Genomic DNA, 18224 nt, shown 5'->3' with positions numbered 1-18224 from the left:
GCCTATCAGAAGATGCTTTGGACTTGGTGGATTCGGCCATTCGAAATAACGAGAGCACCAAAATTGATAGACTATTCTGGTATAGAGGACCAGAAACCTCCCAAGAAGAGAAGAAGAGGAAACTCAAGGGTAATTTTCATTGATTCTGCCTTATTACACTGAACTTCTATTTATAATGCAAAATTATAACTAATTTTGTCCTTTTGTGCTAGCATCATCCTAACGGAAAATACAGAATCCAAGGAAATGACAGACAAGCTAAGGAAAATGTTGATTCTGTTGCTGGAAGGGAAGATTTTGATGCCTACTCAGCAATATCCACTCTGTCTCAGTGAATGAAATCCTCCAAATACGCAGGTATGGTGCTAATCCTCCTGGGCTTGTTTCTCATTGTTTGCAACCCTTGCCTATTACCCTCTATTTGCACCCCTTGATTGCTAACAGTCTCACATATTGTTTAATGATTCTTTCATAATTTTGTAGTTTTCAATAAATTTTAAGCAATGGTAGAGTGTGCAATAAGAAGGGTGTAGTAGAGAGAATGTTGTTAGCACTCATCTTACCAATTTCTCTTATTTATTATGCAACATTTTCTAATTTTTAATATTTATTATGCAGCTTAGAAATATAAAATGTTAATATAAAAACAATGATTAAAATTATATTTAGTCTCTTAAAAAAATCATAGGTCCTAAATTTCCTAGGCACTGTCCTAATTAATGGTGAAGGGTGACCGGTGCTAATATGGTTTGTCGTTGTTTAGTCATTGTGTATGCTGGCTGGACAAATGAATTTCTGCTCAGATTCACAGGACTAGACTGGTTGGGATTTAAGGGGGATTTGGTGGGAAGCAAAGAAACTTATATTTACATACTGAAGTGAGAAAGTCGACCTTAGAATGCTGAGTAAACAAATAAGCTTTGCATGAAGTGGGTCGTGAAAGTTTAATTTTGTGATCCCAAGGCAGCGAAACGGATGCAGCATGAATACAAGTGCTGGAGATCACATTGACAACGTGGACAACCGAGGATAACTAAACTCATAATATTCTCTCACGTCACAATTATAAAACTCAAAATGAAAGTTATATTTAATTATTTTTATAAGACCCAATCCATTATACTGTGTATTAATTAATTTTAAATTAAAATATCTTTAATTGTTATTATAAGGGAAAACAATTAGAAAAAACAGACAGACGAGTATTAATAATAATGATAATTTTTTTAAAAATATTATTATTAACTAAATTAATCTTTTTCTTTGATGAATTAAGCAATTAAATATTACAAATAAGACGGGATATCTCTTAGAACATTTGTGCTGGAGATCATTTAGTGTAATAACATTCTTATTCCTCTGAAAAAACATGCTTATGATTAATCAAATGAATCATACGAATTTTAGAATATCATGCGAATTTGGAATTAATACCTATTTAATGAAAAGGGACAAAACTAAAACCCATGAAGATGGTAACTAACTGATATTATTTATTTATTAAGATTAATTTTAGAATATCATGCGAATTTGGAATTATAGTCTCATACAAGGATTATGGACTAATTTGTTTAAAATTATAATTTTTTTAAAAAATAATCGCTTTTCAAAAAATCATTTTTTAATAAGTAGATAGAATTTATTTCTTAAAATAAGTAGAAAATTATTTTTTTTAAGTAGAAAAAAATTAGACAAACACACTAAAAAAGAAAAAGTTGTTTATTTTATTAAAATAAACACTTTTTTCAACTTTAGTTGCAAGTTTAAACAAAAACAGAGACTTGGTATTCGTTGCAATTGGTACACAGATAGGAAGAAGCCATTCTAACACAGGAATTTGGTTTGCCTTGAATGGAGCACCCTATTGGCCATTCAAAGAATGCATATAAGCTGATGTTACTGCATACATGAATCCGCTTTACTCACTTCAAAAACCCATTTAACATAAATCATATGCCATGCAGAGCCAAACATGACTATACATTTGTTCACATGTGCATGTACTAAGAAAAAAAATTAAAAAAAAAAAACGAATTTGACATTTTGGTCAAGCTAGACGTGATATATTTACCTTTTGTAGGCTGAAAGGTGTGTCCCTTTTACTTGAGATACAGGTGTGATAAACCTACTCAATTGGTCTGATGTAAAAACTCCAACTGCTCTAGAGCTGTATTGAGTAGTAGCATATGAATTTCTGTAATTTACGACAATAACCATTGGGTATCGTTTCTCTAAAATTAAATCAACTACATAACCAACAGATGTTGAAGTCGTAACAATGGGAGGAGGGCTTCTCATCATTGTTGTAAGTGGAGCATCCAACTGCATGGTAAATTCATTCAACAATCAAATATACAGACACAAACTGAAATCCCTTGTAATGAACAATTGTACTGAACAAGTATGATTCAATTAGTATTGATCATGTCGATGTATTGTGTCCATGTTAGTCATGTGTATATGTACAAAAGAAGCACACACAAACGAAAATGAGGCAAATTTGTTTAGTCAAGACTCAATTTGGGCAACAGCATAAATCAAAATAGCTGAAATGGATGAAAATTAAATCATCATTATAAACACTTTAGATAATAATTATGACCATATATAATTATAATCATAAAAACACGATAAAAAAATTTGTATAATCATAAAGAGGTTATAAAAGTACCAATATAAACTTTAAATTATTACAAAAACTAAAGTAGAAACCAGGAAAACACTGATTTCAATCACTTTTGAACCCTTTTGGGATTGCTTTGGTCTTTTGTATGAGAAAATTATAATAGTTAAAATGACAGATCTAGCCTAAAAATAGAAGAATCATAGTTAAATTTGAACTCAATTATAACTCAAGCCAGTTACTGAAAGTCGAAACCCAACTCCATATAACCAGCTTTTTTTTCTGGGTTTATGATAACAACCAACCCTAATATGGTCAAACCATTGCAGGTTGAGTTGGATAGGGTTTTAAAAGACAAGGTTTCTATTAGGATATAAGGGAAAGGGGGATTTAGAATATTAGTTAGTTGGGGGTTAGTGAGTTACTAAGAGAATGTATGGGAGAAGGAGGCTGCTATGCACCACTATCCAAGATTGATGACTATGTATTCAGCATGATTTGGCCGCTATTCAGCCACAATTAGTGCAATACAAAATTGCGACTCAGATTCTTGAATTAGAGCAGCCGTCAGCTGTGACGCTCAACAAAGCACCATAGCATTGCTATTTGTTGCCTCGATAACAATGTGTACAATATAAAACAGAGGACACACACCCTCCGCACATTAAACATGTGCATAATACACTTAATTCTCAACTAGTTAAAATTCCCACACAAGAGTCTATCTATTCTATATAACTTAAGAAGAGGAGCTATAGCATTGTGCCACATAAGTTTCCTCTTAAAATTACAAGCATACAACCTAATCCTGCCAATTATCATTAACCGAAAGACTTCGGTAATATTGTTTAAGTACCCCAAATCACAAGAAAAAATAAAAATAAAAACTAACATGTTCTTTCATATATACAGATAGTACTTCAGTTATACGTTATAATTCAAGGGGTATATTCAATGGGCAAGACAAAAAGGTAGGCAGCTTTCCCACCATCTTATTTGCTTCTCTCCGTGTCATTGACTTGAGGAATAAGTTCATCAATTAAAGATTGTAGGATTCTGCATGCATGTCTTTATAGTATAACACTATTTAATGAAATGTTAATCTTACAAAACAGATATTCCAAGCTAACCAAAAATACCTGGTTGCAGTCTTCACGATGGAACAGCCCTGTACAACTTTCCCATTCATCTACAATAGGAACAACTGCTTCATGAAAAAAACGCATAACTACTTTCCTCAGTTTTATGGTACCTTGTAGTGGCCGTGTTGCTTCAAATTGTATCATATAATTCTCAACCGGTTCAGAAGGTGAAACCTAAACCAAGAGAGACCACAATGAGACAAAATACAAGTTCTCCGAGCATAAACTACCAAAAATAAAATGCCGTGTAAATCAAACAGTCAAGCCAAAGACACGACAAACATGTGAAAATTATGAACATACATGCAGATATAAAAGCATGAAAATCTTCAAAATTTTTAGCTTTTAGAAAAACTTGTTGCTTTAACCACACACCTTTATATGCATGTACAAACGAGTAAAGCATATTTTAATATTAGCCCAATGCTACCTTGTGCAAAGGATGTCAATGAAACATTTGGTAAATACCTGGGGAAGTAAGTGAGGACTGAATAAGGACTTTGAGAATCCCAACATCGCCTCAATACAATAAGCAACCTATATTAAAAAAGCATGGTCATAAGATTAAGAACCTGAATCACTGAAAACATATTAAAATTTTAGAAAATTACTTATAAATGAATATCATACTGTTCAGAAGAAATCACTTCCTGACAACATTTGACAACTATATTACATATGATCCATAGTAATATTATATTTATAAAAGAAACATTACGATATACCAAAAAATTTCAACAAGCTACAGCTTTGCAAAAGGGAACTTTCTTTGCATTCTTAAAAGGATACTAGATAGGATGAAGAACCTGTTGGTCCAAAAATATACTATGATTGGAAAAACACTAGATTTACAAATCAAGGTTAAGACTTTTAACATCTAATGACGGGATCTATTCAAAACAACGATATTTGTAGACCACTGCATTACATACCATGCCCCCACGACTTGTCCAGGATATGCCCTTCCATCTTGAAACAATCTCAGTAAGAGTTTTAATGGCAACATTAACCTGGCAAAGATACACAGATGCAGATAACATAAAAAAGTTGAGAATTATTAACTTCCCAATGCAAAACGACGATATTTGTAGACCTTTCCCTTTATATATTAAAAAAATAATAAGGGGAAAAAAAAACTTTTCCACCTCAATGTCAACTGCCAATTGTAAGGAGGAAAAATACCTGGCCAGCATTCAGTGCTGCTTCCATGAGAAGGTGATCAGCTTCTTCTTGAGCAACTAATAATATGGTTCCTGCTGAATCTGGCCAAATCCGTTTATGCAATTTTTTAACTAGATCATAATCTCCAAGAAAAGCAAAGGCACGCATCATGGAAAGATAGAGGTGAGGCTTTGGCCTCAACTCTGGATTCAGACCAGCCTGCTTCAATATTTCTCCAAAAATACACAGAGCACCTAAATGCCCAAAGAAGATTTGATTAGAAGAATAACATGCAATTCATGACTTATTTAATGAGACAAAAAGATGGGGCAGAAGAACAAAGAGTACCATTTTGTTTGAATGGAGGAAAGAAATAAGAGAGAAAAATAGTGGAGAATAATCTATACTTGTATACTAATAATAAAGGAAATACACCCATTTGGTGTACACATTTCATTAGACAGTTTTACCCTTAAATCACTTCTTAAACTTCCATGTTCTTCTTCTAAACAAGAGTAACTGCCCAGTACTTTTATATTGTCAGATGTTTTTCTTCTGTCACTTTTTTTTACTAACTTTATTTAACTTCTGATTTTTTTTATTTTTCATTTTTATTATTATTTAAAATATTTAGAGAGGCATGGAGTGCCTTCTTCCCCTAGTATGCATTGTTTGGATGGACAGAAATGCAAAATTTCTCTATGTTTTGTTTGGATGGGTGAAAGAGTGAATAGAAAGAAGAGAATACAAATATACAGTTTTGCCATATGCCATGATGTAGGGAAGAATAATAAGAAATGGATGATAAAAATATAGAGTTCTAGGGGGCACACAAAAGGACAGAAATGAGAAAAATATCTCCATTGTGTAGTTGCCCAAGAGTTTAACTTATCCTAGTGAATAGATATGACCCCAGTATACATGACTGTAAGTTAAATTTTTTTCTCACAATTTAACCTAGAAGAACAACAGCAGTAGGATAATATTTGACACTTCAATTCAAGAGACAAGGAGAATCCATTAATTCCGTAGGCATAATTTCAGTTGTTAGGCACCCCTTAGGATTAGGAATATCTTACTCTACATGTCAAAAGAAAAGGAATTACCATGAACATTTAACTTTTTACTCGTGCCTGAAACAATCACTAAGCCACTAAAGAAACTCAACTAATGAAAGCATACCCTTAACTGAGCCACATTTTAGAAAAACATCAACTATTTCAGTGTAAGCAGTTCTATCAATGTATAATTCACGACAAGATTTCATTTCCAGCACTATTTTCAGAACTGAAGCAAGATCCTTCATCCGCCCAAAACCCTGCATTAAAGAGGGAGAGAAACTGAGAGATGCTGGAGAGCCATCCCACACCCAAACCAGCAATAGGATTTATAATAGGCCAAAACTAAAACAAATATTCAAAGCATATCAGTTACATGAATATTTATAAGTGAACAACTGAACATTAATATCCATTGAAATAAAACAACTGGAAGTAACTGAAAACAACTACGGACACTACCCATCAAAAAACTTCTTCAAAATAAAGCAAAATTTGAACTGATCAATTTACGTTGTATATTATAACAAATTGCAAGTGAACAAATAAGAGAAATCTCACCTTAAGCATTGTTGTATATGTAACAATATCTGGAAATAGATCATCATTGACGAACTTCTGTGCTTCGCCCTATAAATATCAAAGATTGAAAATTCAAAACATTTTCATATTTCACTACCAAAGGAAGATTGAACTTAAATTTCAAATAATCCCACCTTCATTTCCCCAAAAAATTGCATTGCAGCATCCAACTTTCCACTCTCGACACATGCTAAAATTAGTGTGTTATATGTGAGCCTATCAGGCATTATGCCTTGACGTAAAATTTCATTGAGCATGTTTATTGCAGTGTGTGGACAACCTGAGTTTATGTAGCCCTAAATTTAGGAAAAAGGAAGCATTCAAGATTAAATTCCATTGCGACTAATATTTGCAATCCCTAATACTGCAACATGCTATTCATAATGAAGCTTTCTTTCTTTCAAGATTATGGATCAGAGCAAAACCTTCATTAGTATGTTGTATACTGAGACTGGAAAGTTGTCACCTTCACGAAGCACAAAACCATAACAGGCAAGGAGACCATTTGCACGACGCAAGTCTCCTGCACTATAGCATTGAAAGTAAAACATCACCAGTCAACATGAAGTTTTCAAAATATCTTGATAGACTTAAACCAAAAACAATTAGCACTTAAAAATTGAAAATCAACAACATTTCAATCAAGCATGCCATCTTATTCTTTAGCTATTACATACAGTTGCACGCAGATGTATGAGCATGCAATACTGTAGTGCAAACTGAAAACACCAAAAGCAAAATTTTCATGCACAAAAAGATCACAAGAAAATAAGAAGCATGTACTTTCAAAGGCTAGAAATTCTCAAAAGAAAAACTTTATAATGTGGCAGACAGCAGAGATCAATAAGACAATAACAAATATTCCAATAACACCCAATGGGAAAAATACCAATGGCCAGTTGTCCATATGCTAAATTTATCTACAGTTCCTGAAAATCAGTCAGATTACATGCCAAACTACCAGACTGTCTGACTAACCTGTTTTGATCAAGGCATTTAGCAGACCAAAGATCAATGGAGCTGACAAGTTTGGACTTCCCATGACAGTACCATTTTCCACAGTTTCAAGCAATTCAAAAGCCTCGTCAACTCTTCGTGCCTCGCCTAATCCCTTTATGTGCATTTAAAATAAAATTCCAATCAAGTGATTGCAGCATTGAATGGTTAGATTAAAAAACAGACACTATCAGTGAGAGTGTGAGACTATAAGGTTACATTTGGCGGGGTTTAGAGGAAAAGGAAAGAGACAGCTAACTTTTTCATCTTTCAAAATGAATGTCATAAAATGATTATAAAACTATGAGATAAACAGAAGAATCCTTTCATTTCAAATATCCTCAAATGAGAGAATATGTAGTTGAGGGGATGTCATGTGTCCATGAACATTGTGAATGTATTACATACACCACATTAAATGCTTGTTCAGACTTCAGAGATCCAAATGAACCAAACCAGATTGCAAACCTAATCGAATTGTACTTCAAAAGATCCAAACCTTTTAATAACCTCATCACTCTCACTCAGACTCAAACTCACATTTGATTTTTTTCTCATTTTCTTTTGTTCAATGTGTTCAATGTTTTTTCTGGATCCTGGAGAGAATTTCTGAACTAGATTTTGTGTGATGATAAAGATTTGTTATGTTTTGGTTTTGACTTGTTATGATCCTTTATTTGCTATAAAAATTTCAAGGATGAACTTTATTTTATCATCTGATACGTATTGTATCAATTGGTGCTGCAAAAGAAGGAAAAATAACAGAAAGGCACAGATAGAGAAAATGAGAGCTCTAGACTCCCAATTCCATTCCAAAATATTCCATACCCCATACAACCACTGCCCTTTCTCTTATAACAGAATCCACTCACTGTTTCTCACTCCTCTAACTAACTCAATTCCCACTAACATAGCACTACAGCACTAATTCTGAATGGACTCTATGACCCTCTTGGACCTACATGTGTAAACCTTAAAAGATTTCTCACTATTGGGCAGATTCCTATCATCATCTCTGAATTTTTCAACTGTTGTGGAGTGACTCATCTCTGGCTTTAGCTGGATTTGAGTCATTCAAGTACACGTTACTTAAAAATATAGTACCACATATGCATAAAGGACTAGCCAGAATCTAGCTCTCACTAAACATATAGTTTACTGTTAAGTCAGCTGGTTTACAATACTAAAACCAGTTGAAAACTGGTTCATAGAAGTAGAATGAAGTCATGAACTAAAACCAGTAATAAAGAACCAAATCTGTTCAGTTCTTCAAAGGTATAACTAGATTGGTTCGGTTTGACAGAACATTATTTCAAGTTCAGCTTAGTTTTTATGCTGAACCTGAATGAAGGACTATTAATAACAGGCACATTACTTGACTTCTGTATTTTTGATAAACAAATATACATTATTTCTTTGAATTCTTTCTATCAGTCCATTTTTCAAGGAAAATTTATTTCTATTTACTTGTCCACTTAAAAGTTCAAGACATTATTAAGTACTATGAATCTTCTCAATTACGTCCATACTTATGTTAATCTTAAATACTTTTACACTTATCATAAATAAAGAGAAATAATAATGAAGTCAAATCAGGAAGTTAAAAATTCTAATATAAACAAGAAGAGTAAGCCGTGTATGTAACATTTATTCTTTTATCCAATCACAAACCCACATGTATGACAAATTTGTTGACTTTTATCAGAGTAAATATTGTATGCAATGACAATGTAAGATGTTTTTATTGACATCCAATTACAGATTGTCGTATATGATAAGTTTTTTTAAAGCAAAAAAGAGGCCATGCTAAGACATCAGAGTGGTTGAAATGATCCCAACTAGGTTGCACCACCTCTAGCACCTATCCTTTGCTGCATAGCCTGAATCCATGATAAGTTTGTTGACTTCAACAACAATCACCTTAAAATTCTTACTCACGCCTACCATGATTTTTTATTGGTTGAAAATGTAAAAGTACACTAAGGGTCCGTTTGATTTATTAAAAACTACGGTACTGGATAGGACAAATATTTTTGTTTCAAATTTGATTTGAAAAATATTAGGGTACAACACAAATCAAGCATATGAGGACAAGACAGAATCTTTATTTTCGTTACTCAAAAAATTATGGGACAACTTTTTGTCCCGGGTACAAAGTATTAAAAAGACACATATATCCCTATTTTTGTCTCTTTAATAACCGAAAAAATAGTAACTAACCAACGTAATCATTTTAAAAAGGAAACACTGAATTTTTTCTATTCTCATCTCTCTCTTTCTTTTTATTTCGGTAAACACATTAAATTTTATATAAGTTGTATTAGGATAATTAATATTAGGTCCGTTTGATTTGTTAAAAATATGGAACTGGACAGGACAAGAAGAACAATAACAATACAGGACAAAGATATAGGTTACAAGAAAATTTATTATCTGGTGTTTACTAAAATAATATAAAATTTACTAAAATACCTAATATTAATTATCCTAATACAATTTATATCAAATTTAATGTGTTTATCGAAATAAAAAGAGAAAGATTAAAATAAAAAAAATCCAGTGTTACCGAAATAAAAAGAGAGAGAGATTAGAATATAAAAAAAATCCGATGTTTCCTTTTTAAAAGGATTATGTTGGTTAGTTACTATTTTTTCAATTATTAAAGAGATAGAAATAGGAACATATGTGTTTTTTAATATTTTGTATCTGGGACAAAAAATTGTAGATTTTGTCATGTCCTCATCCGCTTGATTTGTGTTGTCTTCTAATCTTTTTCAAATCAATCGTGGAACAAAAATATTTGTCTTGTCCACTTACTTGGGACAAAAAGTTATCCCATAATTTTTTGAGTAACAAAAATTGTAGATTTTATGTTGTCCTCATCTGTTTGATTTGAGTTGTCATCTAATCTTTTTCAAATCAAGCGTGGAACAAAAAAGTTTGTCTTGTCCAATACCATAATTTTTAACGAATCAAACAGATCCTAGTATTTTAGTAGATTTAATATTATTTTACTTGTGTTGTCCACTATTTGTCAAACGGGATACAAGATAAAAAAATTTCATGTAACTTGTATCTTTGTCTTGCGTTGCTCTTCGGGTCCTGTCTAGTGCTATATTTGTAACAATACATGATTACATGGAAATTAAACTCTTTAGAATAACTATCTTAAAATCATAATAACGATAATTTTTTATTAGTTGATAGGATAAAATCTTTAACACTGATAGTGCATTGATATTAAATATCAATTGAGCATAAGCAACAATTACAATCCTAAATAGACAACTTCTATGTCGGAGTTCTTATCAAGTGTCCAAGTATATACAACAGACAACTTCTTTAACTAAAAATGAAAGATTTTACTTGAAATCAACATTTAAGTTACCTTTATTTCATCCAAACACACCTTTAGTTATAGGGTACTTAAGCCATGAGGCTCCCATACTTAATGGACTAATCTTTTTTTATTGGACTCTCTTCATGTGCTTAAGTCCTTACAGTTGATGTTTTTGTTGAGAGCCAAGCTAGAAAAAGACTACCTATAGGTTGGATTAAATGCAATAATGATAGGTGAGTGAAGCCATCAAAGGGAAAAGAGCTACCATCCATGTCAAGTAAATAAACTCATTGACGTGGTACTTAAGCCATGAGGCTCTCCCACTTAGAGCATCTACAATGCATAATTGCTTATATGAGTTGCTTATCATAATTTTATGGACCTTACAATTCCATAAAGATTTAAGCATTTTTAACAAAAATTCACTCCAATGCTAAGATTGCTAAAGTGAGTGCTTAAATTAATTTTATGAATCTTACCATGCTTCAAAATATGTTATATTATTTATGGTAAAACTTAAGAAACGTTGCTTAAAGTTAAGCAACTCATATAAGTACCCACGTTGGAGATACTCTTAATAGACTAATCTTTTACTCTACTAGTGTGCTTAAATCTTAACAAACTACTTAATTAAAAATAACAGCATTCTAACAAAAAAAACAAAGCAATGCAAAATTTGAAAATAAAAAAGGAAATGCGGAAAGTATGAACATTAATAGTATAATATAATGCCTTCAAAAGCGTGGCATAGGTGACAGTATCCACACCACAACCATCGCGTTTTTTCATCCCATCAAATATTCTAATCGCCGAATCGATGTCACCGCATCGAACACAAGCCTCCACCACCGCGTTCATCACAATCGTGTTCAGCTTCCCGAAATGCTTATTCGCAACCTCAACCTCATCCAAAATCTGCACCAAAACCAACCACATTTCACATAAGAGACAGTAATACTGAAATGCAACAATTTTTTTGGACGTGATCAGTATATTCATTGACATAGATTGAATGATGAAGATGTTGTATGTGACATATTTTGGAGTCATCCTGATGCAGTGAAATTAATCAATGCATGTAATTTAGTATTTTTTTTTATAGATAGTACCTACAAAACAAACAGGTATAGGCTACCGTTATTTGATATTATTGGTGTGACAGCAATAAGGATGACATTCTTTGTTGTTTTTGCCTATTTGGAAGGAGAACGTTTAAATAATGTTGTTAGAGCTCTACAATGGTTTCGAGGTCTTTTCTTTAAGCGTGATGCACTCCCTATAGTTATTGTTACCAACGGAGATCTAGCATTGATGAATGCAGTGAAAACTGTATTCCCTGAGGCTATCAATTTGTTATGTCAGTTTCACATTGATAAGAATGTGAAGGCAAAGTGTAAAATCCTGGTTGGTAAAAAAAAATGCATGTGACTATGTCATGGAAGCCTGGGGGAGTTTGGTGGATTGTCCTTATGAGCAAGAGTTCGATAAGTGCCTTAAGAAGTTTGAAATTGCGTGCTCATTATGGCCAATGTTTGTTGACTACGTGAACCAAACATGGTTGATTCCCCACAAAGAAAGATTTGTTAAAACCTGGACGAATAAGGTGATGCACTTAGGAAACATAACAACTATCAGGTATGAAAATAGTTGTAGCTTCCCATTTCCTACGTGCGGATGTTGTGTGCCTTCCCCACTAGAAGCCTTCATCAACATCACAACTTAATTTTCTCCCTAAATTTCTTCTTATAACCCTGTCTAATGTCCAATCCAAACTTCTGGTTTTAACCATAATCTGCACATTAAAAGCATCATTAACAATTAATGACATTGTTCAAATAATAGTACACTTTCATACATATATATTTATTGATTTTTTATTTAACTTTTTTAATACTTTTATATATTCATAAATCAATACGCAATTTTTTTTAAAAAAAAAATAAACTGCACAACACTAATTTTTATATACTTAAATATATTATAAAAATCTTACGACAAATTTTAAAATTTCCAATAAATGAGTTTTTTTTACACTACCCAATACTATTTATATAAAAATTTATTACTATTACTGGCAAAGTACTTATATGACTACATCAATAAAAAAAATTATCATTTACATATATACATTTTCTTGTTACACTAATTTGTACAATATATACTTATAAAAATTTTGAATCAGTCATATTTAAATATTTTACAAATAAATATTTCAAATTTCAAATATAATTTATTTTCTTAAACAAAAAACATACAATCATTATTTATTGAATTAATTTGTTATTAAAAACCAACTTAGAAAAATAAATTAAATAAATACATATTTAAAAAACACAACAATTTTATTTATTAAATAAATATTATTTAAACTAAGTTATTAAATTAATTTTAAATTCATAAGTTATTATATTATTACTTTATTAATTAATAAATTAAAATTAAAAACAAGCATCCAGATTAAACTGTATGTTTTATACGAATCTCCAACCCCACCCCCCCAACCATGCTTGTGCAATAAATTCGACGGAGAGGAGATGCAAAAACACTTATTGCGACGATGAACAACAACACAACGACTACGGTGGCCGTCCCTGGTGGCCCAATCGGCAATGACGGAGGCGCGAGGAAGAAGAGGCGCAAAGAAGAAAACAAAAACACTTTTAAAAATTAAATGAAGGATATTTTTGCTATTTCACATAATTTATTGGGTATATCAGCAATTGTGTTGATGCTCAAAGAAAAATCCATGGTGGGCCCATTCCTTATATAAGTTTATATAAGGCATTTTTTCATATATTTGATTATATTTTTGAAAAGACTTATATTACTAGGAATAGTCTATGTACTAATAAAACAATTGTACACTCTCATAACTCATTCGATCAAAAATCAAGTTTACGATATATTAAGAATTTTTCTTTAAAACTTAAAATTAAATTAATTATTTGTAATCATAATATAAATTTTATAATTTTAAAAATTTAGTAATACACACGTGTATAACACATATTAGCATACTAGTAATACTAATAATGGTCAAATGACCTATTTAGTCCCTTATTTTTTTTGTTATTTATCTTTTAAAAAGTTAATATTAATCATTTATATCTTTAAATTAGTTCAAATTAATTCTTTGGTCCTTTAAAATTTGATGCAGTCAATAATTTAAAAATATTAGCCACTATAAAAATCCCCACACAATCTGTTTTTCAATTCTTTCCTTTTCCTTCCTCTTCTCCTCTCCCTTACAAACCCAGAAACTCAAACTCTACCCCTAAATTTTTATTTCCCCTAAACCCTAACTCTCTTGAATTCCGCTATGCCCTCTGCATCCTCTCCAATTGCCTCACCCTAACGTCACTGCCATTGTCAACTCATCAAGAGTCGCCTTGTTGCCCACAGCCACTCTTCTCCAGTTACCTCATTTTGATTTTGATAGGAGATTCTAATTATGACTTTCCCTCCTCACCACCCACAATGACAGAGAAAGGGATGAGAATCCCTTTGTTTCAATCCTCCTCTCCACCCAGGATTCCGATTCTAACATTGGCAAAGCCCTTGTGGCCATCATCGCACGATAGGAACAACTCCATCTCCTTCGCTTGAGTCCCATCCAAGTACTTCTGAATCTCACCGAGGTGAAAGAACCACTTCACCTTCACCTTCACCTTCTTGGACTTGTCGTGGGTCTCCCAAATCTTGATGAGCCTCCTGATGTGGGGCTTGTCGTTGCTCCGTTCTAGAGGCAAACAATTTCTTTCTTTTTCTCTCTAATGCATCTCTTCTTGCCCCACGTGAATTCGAACTTGAATTCAAATTTGAGATGGTCTTCAATGGCATTGATTCTGCCATGGGTTGGAACGAGGAAGAGGGAAATTGTCGTGGGGAGAAGGGTGAGGAGGTCATGGAGTTGAAAGAGTAATTGTAGGGAGGGTGAAGAAGAGGGGGAAGGGGTAGATCTGAGAAACATATTTTGTGGAACATTTAGCCGCCAATATTTTTTAAATTATTAACTACGTCAGTTTCTAATGGATGAAAGGATCATTTGAACAATTTAAAAAATAAAAGACTTATATGAATTTTTAAAAGATAAAAGATCAAAATAAAAAAATAGGTTAAATTAATTTTTTTGCCTTTCAATTTATTATTTAAATTCAATTTGGTTTTCTATTTTTTTAGATTTTAATTGGTCCTTTAATTTTTTAAAAACATTTCAATTTGGTCATCTTATTTCTCTTTGTTCAATTTGATCTTCTAAGTTTTAAAATTGGTTATCTTTTTGGAAAATATATATTTGTGGTGGTTTAAAATCATTTAGTAATAATTTTCAACCACCACAAAATGTGATTTATTACAATTTAGATTTAAGGACCAAATTGAATCAATTTAAAAAATTAAAAAATCAAATTAGATCCATAAAAAAACTAAACGATTAAATTAACTTTAAAAATAAATTAAAAGACTAAATAGCTAATTTAACAAAAAAATAAGATAAAAAACTAAATAAAGTATTTGTCCTACTAATTATAGAAACTTGTTCCTTTCTCAAATAAGTACTAATAGTTTGTTTAAAAATATTTTTGTCTTTTCAAAATAACCTAACACTATTTTTAATTCTTATAAATAAAAAATTAAAATATTTTGTATTGTATTTTTCTTCTACTTCTTTCAATTTAAAAACTATAAAAAATTATTTTCTCTCATATTTCTTTCTACTCTACTTATTTCTTTCTTTCTCGTGAGTTTGGTGTGGTAGCGGGAGGGACGAAAGGCGAGGAAGGGCACTGATTTGTGTTGATTTTAAAAAAGTGCTTGATTTGAATGCCACTAACATGAAAGAAATATTCAAAAAATTTTCATGGTTCGTACTGTTGCAAGCTTCATCGCATAGATGAGCAGATTTAGATTTGGGGAGAAATAAATATTGTTTATCTGTCTTAAAAAAAAACTCATAATTTTTAGCACACCTGCACAAGTTTCTTTTGGAATAGTGAACTAATATTGTAATTTACTCATTAGATTTATTTTATTTTTCTTTCCATAACTTAATCATTTTAATTTAAATATTTTTCTTTTATTTTCTTTTATTTCTCTTAAAACCATCTCTCTTTTCATTTTGTTTCTCTTTTTTTTTCTTCTCACCTATTTTCTTTTTTTTTTTTCCTCCTCAGAGCCAAACACACCCTTTCATCTCTCTTTATCCCGACAAAGCATGTAAGTGTTTCTTCTTCTTTTTTCCAGCATGAAAGTGTTTCTTTCTTATTCCTAGTAGATTTGCATTTCGACTACTAAACACTCGTTTTCTTTCTTAATTGTTATTCTCGGATACTTGTGTACTTTAATTGGTAAGCAGATAAATAGCTGTGGTGAAAATAAAACTCAATAATAGTCCTATCTATACAATAATTAATTCATTTGACATTGCAAGTCTCCGTCGACGAATAATATCCACTCATTTTAACTCTCATACGCACGTTGCACCCTAAAATTCAAACACTAATTTTTAGTTCCTGTGGTTGTGGTAGCTCACGGAGTATTCAATAGTCATGGACCTTGTTTATTTACTTTTATATATCACGCACTGCCACAGTTAATAAATTAAAATCATTAGATGAAGATCAAATCACTTATATTATGCCTCAATAAAAAAAGATTTGAAATACTGGGTTTAGTGTAATTTTGTTTACTCGATCACTTAATTAGAAATTCTAAAAAGTATAACTTTACGATAACTATAAAATAGCTTAATTCTTTCTTATTCCTAGGGTGTAAAATTTTAAAATACCTACCAACTATAAATGATGACTGTGATAGTCGTGTTGGTAGTTTACCGACTTGTTTATATATATATATATATATATATATATATATATATATATATATATCAGAAGTATAGAAGTGTAATACATAGCACACCAATGTTATAAACAAAAGGGGTAGGGAATATATTTACCACTAATAGAATTATCTAACATAATTATTATGTGTAATTTTTATTATAAATCATGTTTTTGATGCATCATCATTTGGAATAGTCTAGAGAATAAACACAGATTAATAGAGTCATCATTCACTAGTTTAACTTCGTCAACTAATCTAAATAAATAAAGAAATTAAAAACATAATTTATAAAAAAATAATATATAATTATCCCATTGTAATTTCTTTGACAAGTTAGAGGGCAGATAACATGACTATTATATCATTAATTAAAATTGTTACTAGACCGATAACTAAAATTGTTAACTGAGAATAAAAAATATAAAGACCCAAAACACTAAAAGTTTTATTTAGAGAACAAGAACTAATATTTTTAAAATATGGATCAAAAGCAAAATTAACCTAGTTTATAATCACACTATTCATACATGCATTATGTATCGTTTTTTAATGCATGCATTTAAGATTTGATCTGCCTAATCTTGATGCAACAATCCTAATTCATTAATTAACGTGAACACTTTAAAAAAAAAAAAAAGTAAACGCGCCTGCCTCCAATACGAACCAATTAACGTCACACTCGAGTTTAGGCAGAAAAGAATTTTCTCTTTACGCGCTGCATCCTTGAACACAAGTTTTTGATTAACTGATTAATTTCTCATAACTTCTTTTTTCTTTTAGAACAATCTCAACATTACTCGCTCCTTCTCAGATTCTCTTTATTTCTTCAAATGCTAACTAGCTCTTTGCCTCATTTTATATAAATAGCTCCATGCATATTCTAAATTCTAAAACCACAATCAATTTTATCTTTCAACCTCAAAACTTAATCAAACCAAAAACGTTAGCAAATTGTGTTTGGTATCCGTGTCAGACTTCACGCTTCATAAGTATTGACACAAAGTGTGATTGTAATGTGTCTGGTGTTTGTGTGCAACGAGGAAGAAAGGGTGTTGGGGAGACAGACAGCACCAGGGGCATGCCCTTATTGTGGAGGGATGGTACAAGCCATTAATGTAGAGAGCCAGTGGAGGTTCTGTTTTCTGCCATTATGCTTTAAGACCAAACGCAAATACTATTGTACCATGTGCACAAGAAGACTAGAGGTGATCTAACAAGTGATTCATCTACAAAAACAATCACTAAGGAGCAACCCCATTTTATTTTTCCTTTGCTGATTTTGTTTTACCCTTTTCTTTGTTTATATTGAATTGATAAACACCATGTAATTTTGGGGACTCTACCTCCTTTTTCTAATACATGTCATGGCTTATACTTGTATGTTTCACATTAGCAAATTTAATTGAAAAATCTTGCATTTGCAGACAAGGAAATATTCACGTTTGTAGAATTTAGTTATTGTGATTCTTGTGAAATGAATT

The 18224-nt window shown here is 31.5% G+C and overlaps 2 protein-coding genes across 2 annotated transcripts; one reads left to right on the top strand and one right to left on the bottom strand.

The window, feature by feature from the left end:
* Window positions 1-1912: 1912 nt before the first annotated feature.
* On the bottom strand, window positions 1913-14754 carry LOC100801084 (pentatricopeptide repeat-containing protein At5g10690). Its single transcript, XM_041011415.1, has 12 exons — window positions 14551-14754; window positions 11635-11817; window positions 7545-7677; window positions 6992-7089; window positions 6701-6862; window positions 6546-6614; window positions 6109-6244; window positions 4948-5180; window positions 4698-4775; window positions 4234-4302; window positions 3763-3939; window positions 1913-2322 (listed from the first exon to the last, which is right to left on the bottom strand). Exons 1-12 carry the CDS (start codon window positions 14752-14754, stop codon window positions 2068-2070), a joined length of 1797 nt encoding a protein of 598 aa, XP_040867349.1. The 3' UTR covers window positions 1913-2067.
* Window positions 14755-17677: 2923 nt separating this feature from the next.
* On the top strand, window positions 17678-17957 carry LOC100800541 (uncharacterized). The gene has a single exon (XM_014769703.2). The coding sequence runs from the start codon at window positions 17757-17759 to the stop codon at window positions 17955-17957; it is 201 nt and encodes a 66-aa protein (XP_014625189.1). The 5' UTR covers window positions 17678-17756.
* The last annotated feature ends 267 nt before the right edge of the window (window positions 17958-18224 follow it).

Source organism: Glycine max, chromosome 17, assembly GCF_000004515.6.
Source record: "Glycine max cultivar Williams 82 chromosome 17, Glycine_max_v4.0, whole genome shotgun sequence".
In the NCBI taxonomy this organism is placed as follows: domain Eukaryota; kingdom Viridiplantae; phylum Streptophyta; class Magnoliopsida; order Fabales; family Fabaceae; genus Glycine; species Glycine max.
This window is presented reverse-complemented; position numbering and strand designations above follow the sequence as displayed.

What these genes read in the sequence shown, in the direction of transcription:
- LOC100801084 (XM_041011415.1), bottom strand. Translation starts at nt 14,754, where the DNA reads ATGGCAGAATCAATGCCATTGAAGACCATCTCAAATTTGAATTCAAGT. An exon ending in GTCCTCACTTACTTCCCCAG is followed by an intron (nt 3,940 to 4,233) that starts GTATTTACCAAA and finishes CTCTTGGTTTAG; the next exon opens with GTTTCACCTTCTGAACCGGT. An exon ending in ATCGTGAAGACTGCAACCAG is followed by an intron (nt 2,323 to 3,762) that starts GTATTTTTGGTT and finishes TTTACCATGCAG; the next exon opens with TTGGATGCTCCACTTACAAC.
- LOC100800541 (XM_014769703.2), top strand. Translation starts at nt 17,757, where the DNA reads ATGTGTCTGGTGTTTGTGTGCAACGAGGAAGAAAGGGTGTTGGGGAGA.